At 43.1% G+C, this 11081-nt stretch overlaps 1 protein-coding gene across 1 annotated transcript in view; it reads right to left on the bottom strand.

Moving 5' to 3' along the window:
* LOC122982372 (leucine-rich repeat-containing G-protein coupled receptor 6) overlaps window positions 1-11081 on the bottom strand; it is a 45747-nt gene that overhangs the window by 12095 nt on the left and 22571 nt on the right. Inside the window, exons 2-4 of the mRNA XM_044351621.1 lie at window positions 9896-9967; window positions 3497-3568; window positions 1444-1515 (exon numbers count right to left, since the gene is read on the bottom strand). Coding sequence (XP_044207556.1) covers window positions 1444-1515; window positions 3497-3568; window positions 9896-9967 — 216 coding nt within the window. The remainder of the gene's footprint in view (window positions 1-1443; window positions 1516-3496; window positions 3569-9895; window positions 9968-11081) is intronic.

The raw sequence follows: 11081 nt of genomic DNA, 5'->3' as shown, positions 1-11081 counted from the left end.
TAAGCCGCTTAACCTGTGGGCTGGGACCCAAAACACATCTGCCTTCAGATGATTGCATCCAACTAAACAACAGCACTCACAGTGTGTGTGTGTGTGTGTGTGTGTGTGCATGTGTGTGTGTGTGTGTGTGTGTGTGTGTTGTAATTAGCCTGTTCCAAATGGTGAGACAAATTTCTTGACTCTGTTTCAGTTCTGCACTGACAAAAGGATTCTTGTCTGAGATTAAGTGATGATTTATTTTGGATGAAAGCCTCCTTTATACATTTATACCGATTTAAAACCCATGTGCTGACTCAGAGGCTGTCTCTCCTTTTTTCTTTCTACCTGGTGTGTTTTATGTCAGTGAGAGGCGCCGACAAGCTTCACTCTCCAAAGCCTTTCAAGTAATCTTTCTCTGCCGGGCTTATCATTACTGTAATGACAAGGTACGTCTCTATACACTAGCTCTGTGTGTGTATGTGTGTGTGTGTGTATTTTTTCATTACTTGAGACCATCTCTATGGGAAGCAATTGAGAGAAGACCACACACACATACACACAGAATGAAGACAGAGACATAAGAATCATTGTGACAGAAAATTGTGAAGTCTGACTTACCTCACTCAAACAAGGACAAACTGAGCCAGAGTGTCTGCCTGTACAATGTGTACAGATGTGTGAGTGTGTGTGCACGCTTGGTGACTATATTGAGGGAGCGCACGCCTGCTTTATACCAGACGGGGAAACGTCGTAGGTGGTAGAGGAGTAACATGTGCACGCCCCTCCTATGTTACAACTCCAGCCATTTGTGTTTGTGTGATGAAGGAAATGGCTTTATGGATATTTACAAATAATTATTAATTTGGAAAGCTGGGATGTGGAGTACGTGTGCGGTACAAAGTTGGGAGAGACGGGTCAGGGTGAGGAATTACAGATGAGGTGGTCCACATGCACTCACCCAAACATGCACGCTGACGCACACATATACACTGACCCCACAGATGAGACAATTAAGCCACCAAACACTCTCATTAGCCAGGGGGATAGCGGTGTGGGTGGTGGGAGAAGAGCGGAGGAGAGGAGCGGAGGAGGAAGAGAGGGGGAATTGATGGAAAATGGGGTTGTTTCACAGCTCATTGGAGATGCTCTCCCTGGCCTGCAGTGTCTGCTGTTTCCCTCATGGCTTCCAGATGCTACCATGAACTGCACTGACACAATCAGGCTGTGACTCCTACCGTCAGGCAGTACAGCGCTGAATGCAGAACTATTACAGCCGACGTTGGGGTATGGTCTGTAATATGTCAGTGGTACTCTATACCTGCATTGCGGTTAGAGTTGAGATGTGTGGGTGGGTGGCCAGGGGGATGTTTCATTCCCTGCTGTATGAGGTAGACTAGCATGATTAGGTTGTGTGTGTGTGTGTGCGTGCGTGTGTGTGTGTGTGTGTAGGAGAGAGGGACTCACAGGGACAGCAGGTTGGGAAGGTCCCACGGCGCATCATCAGGAAGTCTCTCCAGTTGGTTATTTTGTAGCATTCTGAAAGGCACATACAAATTATTCATAGGAATATTAGTAAAGTTAAATATAGGTTTATAGGTGATAGAGTGTATGTGGCGTGCGTGAGGGCACATCAAGCAGAACAAATAATTCCATAGTGAGGGAAATCTGACACAAGAAGGAAAGGGCCAGTGAAAGCTTGAAGAGAAGCAGAGAATGAAGGGTAGAGGAAAAGAGAAAGAGAAGCTCCTTGGGTGGCCTGCTGATGTCATTCTCAGAAGAATGGAGCAAAAAAGCGAGGAGGAAGTGGGGAGCAAACAATAGCCCTCTCTCTTTCCTCTCCCTCCCTCGCTTTCTCTGTCTTTAAAGTTTTTATCGTGACCAGTCGTCTGATATTAGCGCACAAGGCTTAGAGTCTGCAGTGTGTTGCACTGAGCAGCGCCGTTCTGTGCCTTTATCATGGCATCATGGTGCCACAGCAGTCAGAACAGTCTTTGTGAGTCTGTGAGCGTAAGGCCTTGTCACAATAGTTAATCTGAGTTTACAGTAAAGTTATTATAATAGAAGCATTCTCTATCTTTAGTCTTTGTGAGTGTGACGCAACCTTGATGTCTCTCTTGCATGTCTGAGATAATGTGCAAAAGACTTGTAATATATTTGAGCCTTGTATTTCTTTATTTATCCCCTCATGTATATAACTATAAATTACATTCTGGAGGTCTCAAGATGTAAAGAGCATATTTTTTTAGATTTATTTACACGTCACATGTTTTTTTAGGATAGTGTATTTCACAATAATCCCCTGTGTCGAATTCGATGATTGCTTCAGTGTATAAATAGTGCAGCTCAGGTTTTGAGAAGATCAGTGAAATGTTTCCATTGGGATGATGATGCCATGATAAATACATCAAATTGAGTCTTTTCCTGTTTTAAAAAAAATCCCTATGGGAAGCTTCGCTGTACTCCACTCTGGGTTCATAACCTTCTGTGTGTGTATGTGTGTGCGTATATGTCAGCAGAGACTTTGCGGTTACCCTACACAAGGTCAGCGGTCCATTTATGTTTGACACGGCCTGACTTTAACTAATACATTGAGGAAGGAAACCGACAGCTCAGCTGCTCTGAGGTCAAAGAGACCGTCCAAAGTTTGCTCGGATGTTATAGTGTGAAGCATGAATGCTTGCAGACGTGCATGAATTCAGAATATGTGTGTCCTTCCGCAATAATGACATAATAGCCCAGGATTCATGGCTGGTTCACTCATTCTGTCTTGGTGAGTTTCACAACACAAGGTGAAAGAGGATCAACTTGTGTTCCTGGTAATTCCCCAGATTCCCTCAAATTACAAACCACAATTCTCTAGCTACGTTTATATTCTGTGGCAGGGCTTCTCAAACGTTCTCAGCCAGGGTCCAAAAGGAATTGAGTTGGTTGCCAAGGCTTATTAAAAACCTCCTTAATACCCTTGTCTCGCACCCACTAGAAATATGGCCTCAACTCATTAGATGCCGCACTCATGAGTCAGAAGGTACTATGGTTTTTATGGTTGCTTTGCACTTTTTTGTGATTTAATACTTCATGGCGGCGCGAACAGTTGGTGGCCATGCATCATAAGGCTATGAACACACTATGAGAAATGGGGTGTTAAGAGAACAGCTTCAATTGGCGTTTTTAAGTGAATTTTTTGTCACTTGCTGTAATCTTGGTGGGTGGTGAGACTGGGAGGTCCCTGCATTACACCTGTGAGGGTGTGTATGTCTGTATGTGTGTGTTTGTGTGTGTGTGCATGCTTGCCACTGAAACAGGGCTTGTTCAGAAATGAAGGAACTGCAAGGCAGGTCTCCCCCAGCCCATAAACTTTAACTGCAGTTAATGATGCGTGGCCTGTGTGTTTTATTCAAGGCGGGAGCACAACTCCTTCCACTCAAAAGGCTAGATTGGAACAACCCACCTGAGATGAGGACTGAACCACCAGAGTAGGATATAGAGAGAGAAAGGGAAGGATGAGGAGGTTACTTACAGAACTTTGAGGTTGTGGAGACCCTGGAGAGCATGGCCTGAGATATACCTCAGCTGATTCCCTGAGATACGCCTAGGAGAGAAACACAGAGATCAAAAGGGAGAGAACAAAATGTAAAAGTGAAAAATGAAATATAAGTACATATACAAAAAATTTACAAATCTCATAAGAGTTTTCCCTTTTGCTTTATTCTACGTTTCTTGGATTGAGCTCCGATATGACTTCATCCTCAAGTTCTTGCTTCGGGGTTACTGTTGGGGCAGTATGCAAATAACAATATTCTATTCCCTTCATTGTGGTTGCTATTGGCCCAAAGCACACTCTGAAACCTTAACCAATCCTGGGAGCTCTGATGAGTGAGTAAAGACTGAATTGAATGAGACTGAGATTGGGTCAACAAGTGCAGTGTGAAAGTATATTTGCTTGTGTGCATGTGAGCATGTTTATGTGTGTGTGTGTGTGTGTGTGTGTAGAAAGGTGTATACTATATGTATGTGCACATGTGTGAATGTGTGCTATTTTCCATGTCCTTGGGGTAAATTAGGCCTGTTCTGAGGGGCCTTGAGGACAGCGAGGGAGAGAAACCACACACATTCTCACAAGCAATCCAATCAGTTTGTTTATTAAACACAGCACCTAATGGTCATTTGTGAGTGTGTATAAGATGTCCAAATAAATAACATTCAGTCCAACAAAGTAACTCTCAAGGTCATGAGCTGGAAGCACAGTTTAAACACAGATTTGGTCTTCACAGCTCGAGACCACCCACTTTTATTAAACACACGCACACGTTAAAAGTTACTCATTGGCATCCTTCTCCTCACACCATTGCTCTACAGGTGACATTTTCCTGACATTTCAGCCTTATGCTAAGCAGCCTGCATCTGGCTGAGTTGTTCCATCGCTGCCAGGATATTGAAATTGTGATATAGAGCGCTGCCTGCCTTTCCAAACCACTATCATCCAGATGGTAATGGACGAGGGCTCCCAGCAAACTCCCTCTGACAACTGATACTTATGTCGACATGTCTAAGTCTTATTACTGTGCAGTGTCAAACCACACAACCCAACCCGTGCCTGCCAAATCTCACACTCAGCCCAGTTTAGAACTCTTATAGAGCTCATATTTATCAACACAAACAAAACAACACACACCCGCATATACACATAGATCGGCATACTAGAATACAAAATGAACTGATCGTTATCCAAGCTATTGTGGTGCTATTTAGTCATGCCTCTCAAACCACAGTCAAAACTCTTTCAAACAGACTCGAACTGTGCCACATGATGTCTCAATATAGGTTTCACAGAGTTGATCTATGTAGATTACAACCCTATGGCTCCAACATTAATTCTTATTTCAAGATAAATGAGTTAAATTTGCTGTTTGAGCTAGTAATTTGATAAGACATAAATTAAGTGAACTACTTTAAAGACATGTCAGATTTTCATTCATAAAGAGGCCTGTATGCTGCCCATTCATTGTCCCTCGGAGGATGATAGGTCTGGTACTTTAATCCCTTTTCAGTTTCCGCTATTGCACAAGCTGGTCACCGGGGACCATTTCAATAGCTACTTTTCCAGAGGTAACTGTTTCAATAGGCCTTGCTGAGGTCCTGACACCAGTAAAAGAGATCTAAGCCTCTTTCTGCAAAGACCCTTAAGTGCCTTCTTTTGGTTCCTATTCAAATACAGTGATTAGTTACAGACGCATTGGAAGGGAAAAAAGATATACTGTACGTAGGTAGCACCAAAGAAAAATAAATGCCTTCTCTATGGGGGGATAAGGAGGGCCAGTAATTTAGAGTTTTAGAAAACAAACATTGTAGTTAAGGCCATGATATGATGTGCATGTCCTACTGCCAACCAGCCTTTCTCTATTAGCTGCACCATTGGAGCCAAAACAGCATTAGAGTGGAATTGCGCTTTTTTTGCCGACTTCATTTGTCAAATGGATAATTATGTCGAAAGTGAAGATGGATATTGAAAAAGGAAAGAAATGTTCAGACATTCTTGATAGACATCAACAGAACACCATGCAGTTGCCATTGACCAACTGTTTCCATGATATCAGTGTGTATTTATGTGTGTACGTGTGTGTAAATGATCGTACGTATGAGTGAATGTTCCGCACTTAGCCTCCTAGTCGTTCCACATCAGTCTCATTCTAATGAAAGGCGCCTTGCTCTTGTCAAACCATGGCTCCAACTGTTTTTTCTTTAAATTTGATTTGGGGATGGTTAGAATTTTTCTTGGCCCTTGGACCACGTAGATAAAAATTCCACCTCAGCATAATTCAGCTCTATTGAAGTGATTCATAGATAAAATAACAGAGGCCAGTGTAGTATGCGAGAATGTACGTATGGCAGAACACTGGAAGGGGTGCTGATGGTAATAAAGGTGAGACCACCCTGCTATCATAGCCGATCAGTGAGGGTTTTACTGAAGCATGCCAACTGCTGATTATCCTATGTATCACCATGTCTTATTGCCCCAAAATAATAAACAAAAAAATACCAAGAATAAATACCTAGGCTGCAAAGACAGCATCATATTTTGAAATACTATCTAGGGTAGTGATTGAACATCATAGTGGCAGCAGGGCCAGGGTGGTTGATATGAGATGATGATGAAAGAAGCAGGAGAGGATAAACAGGCCTTATCAGAGAGAGTGGTTTCTGAGTGTGTGGGTGTGTGTCTGGAAGGACAAGTACATATGCATGTATGACCTTTTCCACCCTTGGTCCATCAATAGAAATCTTATCCCTCCTTCAGTTCGGAGGTCCAGCCTGAGGGTCAACCACTTAACCTGGCATTAACCTCTGAAATTACTGGAGTAAAATATAGATGTGAAAGATTATGTGTGTGGGTGGGTACATGTTTGTGAGAAAGAGAAAGAGACAAGTAGACAAAACCTATGTTGGCAACACTAAAAGGAAAAAAATTTAATTGACCTAGATAGTCCCAGCTGTGTGGTGCACCTGGAGTATCAAGACAGCCAACATCGTAACCCCTTAACTCTCGCCTACGTCATACTCCTGACCTATCAGCAGACAATCTTATCACTGAGTGGAAGACAAGCAGGGCAGCGCTGGCCTCCACTCACCACGTCTCTCCTCTGACATTTGGATTTTATTTGTACAATAGTCGGAGCACCTGAGAGCACTCTCACGGAGCTGGAGAAACCCAGGCTGAATGGATATTCCAGATTTGGAGTTTACTGCCGATGATGAGATCAGATTCATCAGAATTTCAGACTTGAGCTGATAACGTGTGCTAGCGCCACGCACATTCACTTAAGCTGGTAACAAGAGGCACAGCGAACACTGAGAGGGAATCTGAAAAAAATCCAGTAAGGTAGTTTTACCTGTCAGGTCACTTTTAATGGACTGATTTCACCTTTGTATTTAGGAGGTGAGTGATTACTACTGATAATGATAAGATGAGCATGAGAGACTCAACCCAAATAGATGATTATGAGTGGAGTCAAAGGAAAAAGGCAGAGTGAAATGTGATCTCCGGAACTGCACGGACTTTGATACTAATGATAGGCGGAAGGCGCTTTCGCCTTTTGAAGTGTTTTTCAGGAAGGGCTTTCAGGGGGACAGTTTCACCTAAAACCACCTCGGCTCGTTCCAAGTTGCAATTAAATCAGACATACACAGCGCATCTTTGATATTAGAGCGGAACATTTGAATAGAGAGGGGATGTCTTTGATATGTCAGGTAGATGAGTAACCAGTCTCGGAGGCTGTACCTGAGTGTGGGCAATGCTGCCCTCTCATTAATCCATAGACACGCAGTCTGCCTCTCAGTCGCCTCTCTTCATGCTCCGTCTGACAGACAGTTGCGTGCAGGTTTGTGTGTTTGAATTAAGAGGCAATTCAATGATCAAAGCACTAAATGAAGGCTTAATAAGAGGGACCTGAGATCAATAGAAGATTTGGAAATAAGGAGTTAGACGTAGTGAAAGGGCTGGAGGGAGGGGCGATGAACACGTAACATCTTATTATCAATATTAATGCCGCAACGAATCAAAGGGAGGTTTAGCCTGGCGAGATTTGCTACCTGCTTTATGAATTCATTTAATCACCTCGTATGAGGTTCAAAGGGATTAACTGTCGTGCTCTAGAGGTGAGAACTGAGGGAAGAGATAAGAAGCAGCATGATATACTTTACATTTATGAGCAGTGCTTCTGAAGGATACTCTGTGTAGCTCATAAGATTTTATTCCCAACTCCTCGCTTTAGTGTAAAACAGGATGAAAGCTGGACGTCTTGCCACAAGCAGATTTGTTTTGGTTTGTGAACGCGAAGAAAGCCAAAATTGGAAAAAATTAGAAAGACTATCAAAGACAGTGTCTACAACTTGCAATAGCCTGCAGTAAAATGGAGATGGGGGGCTGTAGAAATGAATTGGAAAGGAGGGAGATAGAGTGAGGGAGGGCAGGCAGGGAGGTAGAGCCCAACATCAAACAATTTATCACTCTACCAGTCACAACATGCCTGGCCTTTGCCTCTCCCTGAGCTACCAACAAATGCTGTAGACCCACATCAAACGCTCTCTCTTTTAAACCGACCATGTTTGTGTTTAGGGCCTTGGTTTGTTTTTCTATGAGCTATAAGTTGTTGTAATTGCAATGTGTTTACCATAACTTGCCATGCTTCATCTCTCTAAACCTTTTAAACAGGAGTGAATGTCAGAAATGTGCTTCTCCCTGCCTTGGAATTGTCTCAACACCTCTCCAGAAATGGTCAGCAAGCTATAAAAATTGGCTTTGGGGCAGGAACATCCTCCTTGGAAGAATTACAAAGCAACAGAACCCTTCCATAAAGTGTCAGAACATGAGAGCAATACAGAGGAAGCAAGATCAATGGGGCTGTAAAACACTATCGTCTCTGGACAAACACTGCAGGTGGAGCTGCATCCAAGACCCCCACCCCCTTTTCCCCAATGCAGGCAAATGTCAGCATCGATGTTCAGCATCACTTTTCAGTGTGTGGTTCTCATTATTACGCCATCAGCAATATCTGACCTTTACCATTTTTACGACAGCAAAAGTTCAGCTCAGTTATCCAATAAACGACAGTAAATAAAATTCTTGAATTCAGTTCTCCAACTTCAAGGTGTCACTTAAATTCATTCTTCAGCTGTATTCTACTGTTCATATCCAGTTTGACTGTGACTCAAAGTCTACTGAATAGTTATCCAGCTAACCTTTTACTTTCATCATCATTAGCACATGCCTGACAGGCTGCAGCTGCAAGCATTAGCAAAGAAAACTGCGGACTCTTCAAACACCCAACGCAGACAAACACGCACACTCGCATGCACGCACACATACACACACACATATACTGCAGGCTTCAGAAGTAAAAGAATCAGGTGAAGGCTGACATACACACATAAGCCCCCACAAATCACTACACACTATACAACCACATACACGTACACACACGCATTCACACCCTTGGGGCACATCTGTGGCGAGCCTTTGTCAAACCGAGACTTAGCCAAATACTGCTGAGTGGACGGATCAGATACCGGCCAAGTCGACCGAAAACATGTTCAAAACGTTTTTTGGATTTTGCTGCGGCATCTGTGCCCTATGAGAATAAAACCAATACTTTCTGTTTTGTGAAGTACTAACCAAATTGTGTCCACAGCATAGATTATATCAATCAATCAAAGAATTTGGCGCAGACTGCCGAGTCAGATTCTTAGTTTTGTTTGCTTATTTTGTGATCAGATATCTATCCCCAGATTCAAATCACATTCATTTCAAACAGTTTTTTTTTCAGGAGGAGTTCTTATATGGCAAGATAGTGTTTATTTTGTAAAATTAAATGTTTTTGTAGAAAAACGTATTGTTTCTGAAAAGCCAAGAAAAGTAACTCATTTAGTGTATTGACACCTATAACAAACCCAACCGTATCTATACTTAATGCTATAAACAAGACAAACATAAATCTTTGCTCTTTTCATTTTCCCCAGTTTTCCTATCTTGAAGTTCTATACTGTGTGTTTGTCTTGGCAAAGGCTTGTGTCTACGTGTGTACTGCTCCTGCTGAGCTGTCCAGCTGAAAGTCAGAGAGGGCAAGAAAGCAGCGGCTTGGATGCTGAGCACAGAACCAGCTCTCTAAACACTTTAAGGACCATATATTCACTCTCTGAGTGACTATCAGATTCCCTTCACCTCCCTCTTTTGTGGATCTACTAGTGTATTGCTTCAGGCAGTTTCTTGGTAGGAGAGATTAGAGGCAGGCCAGTGTCATCAATCCCCATCACTGAGGTCTGCGCATATCAGCGGCTTGGTGAATGACTGTGTCTTGTCAGGTGTGAGTTGTGGCAATAGAATTTTATTAATTGAATGTGAGTTGAATGATTTTGTACTTACAGTTCTGACAGCAGGTGCAGTCGGTGAAAGGCTCTGGGCTGGATCTCACTGATATTATTCATACTCAGATCCCTAGAGAGAGAAAACAGGAGAACATCAGAATCAAAGTATCAATCAATTCATACCTTATCGATGCTCTTTGAAGATACTTCGGACATGTAAATTACAAATGTTTAAAATTTTTCATGTGGCAATCAATCATCAAGAGTAGGGAGTAGAACACAGAGAGAGGTTAGAGGGTTAGGTAGAGAGGTTGGAGAAGAGGGAGATGTAGAAGAGAATTTTCCCCAATGAATCATTGTTGGGCAGCTGTAATTTCCTCCTCGTTCCAATGACTCTTTCTCTTTTCCAGATGTCTCACTCTACCTTCTCTCAGATCTGACCCCTCAATCTCCTTCCATATCTATCTCTTTTCCCTCTCTGTCTTTCCTGTTCTTTATTTTCCTCCGTCAGGTTTCTCAGGAGACCACCTCCTTCCCCCTTTTGTTCATTGCTGTAACATAGACACACTCCATTTCTCTCTGCTTCTCTGACACACTCTCTGACGTGAGAGGGTGTGTTGGGGGGTGAGTGTTGACGCAGCTGCGTTGCGGTCAAAGAGGGAGAGGTGCAGGATGCTCGCATACATGCATGCATGCACACACGCACACACACATACATGCAGCACACATACGAAGCCTACTTTTTTAACACTTGGACAATATGAGGACAACTTATGTGTCAGCCTCTGGTAGAAAACATATATAACCTTGTGGCCCCAGTCATGTAAGGTCATCTCTTTGATAAACACAATGAAAGCAAGGAGGAGTGACGTCACCCCTTCTTTGCTTTCACAGCCCTTGGGGTCTTGCATGAGTCTTGAAGAGTGAGGCACATACGTGCGTGTGTCTGTGTGTGTGTGACACTAACCATTGCTCATAAAGCCAGACCACCGGGCTAGCAAGTGTAAACTGTGCTCTCAGAAGCCCTTCGCAGTTGGGAGTTTTGACACACTCGCTGTTTGTTTGTCAAGTCAGCCAAGCTGACAGGGAGCTGGATGGATCTATCCGCAGGCGTGATCTATATTCAGCTTCAGGGGAGATGTGGAAAAAACACTGCACGGCAACGCTCTGGTTCTCAGATTTGGGTATTTGTGTAGCCATATTTAGCAGTTGTGACCAGACAAATCCAGTATACCAACTGTTTG

This window comes from Thunnus albacares, chromosome 5 (genome assembly GCF_914725855.1).
Source record: "Thunnus albacares chromosome 5, fThuAlb1.1, whole genome shotgun sequence".
NCBI lineage: Eukaryota > Metazoa > Chordata > Actinopteri > Scombriformes > Scombridae > Thunnus > Thunnus albacares.
This window is presented reverse-complemented; position numbering and strand designations above follow the sequence as displayed.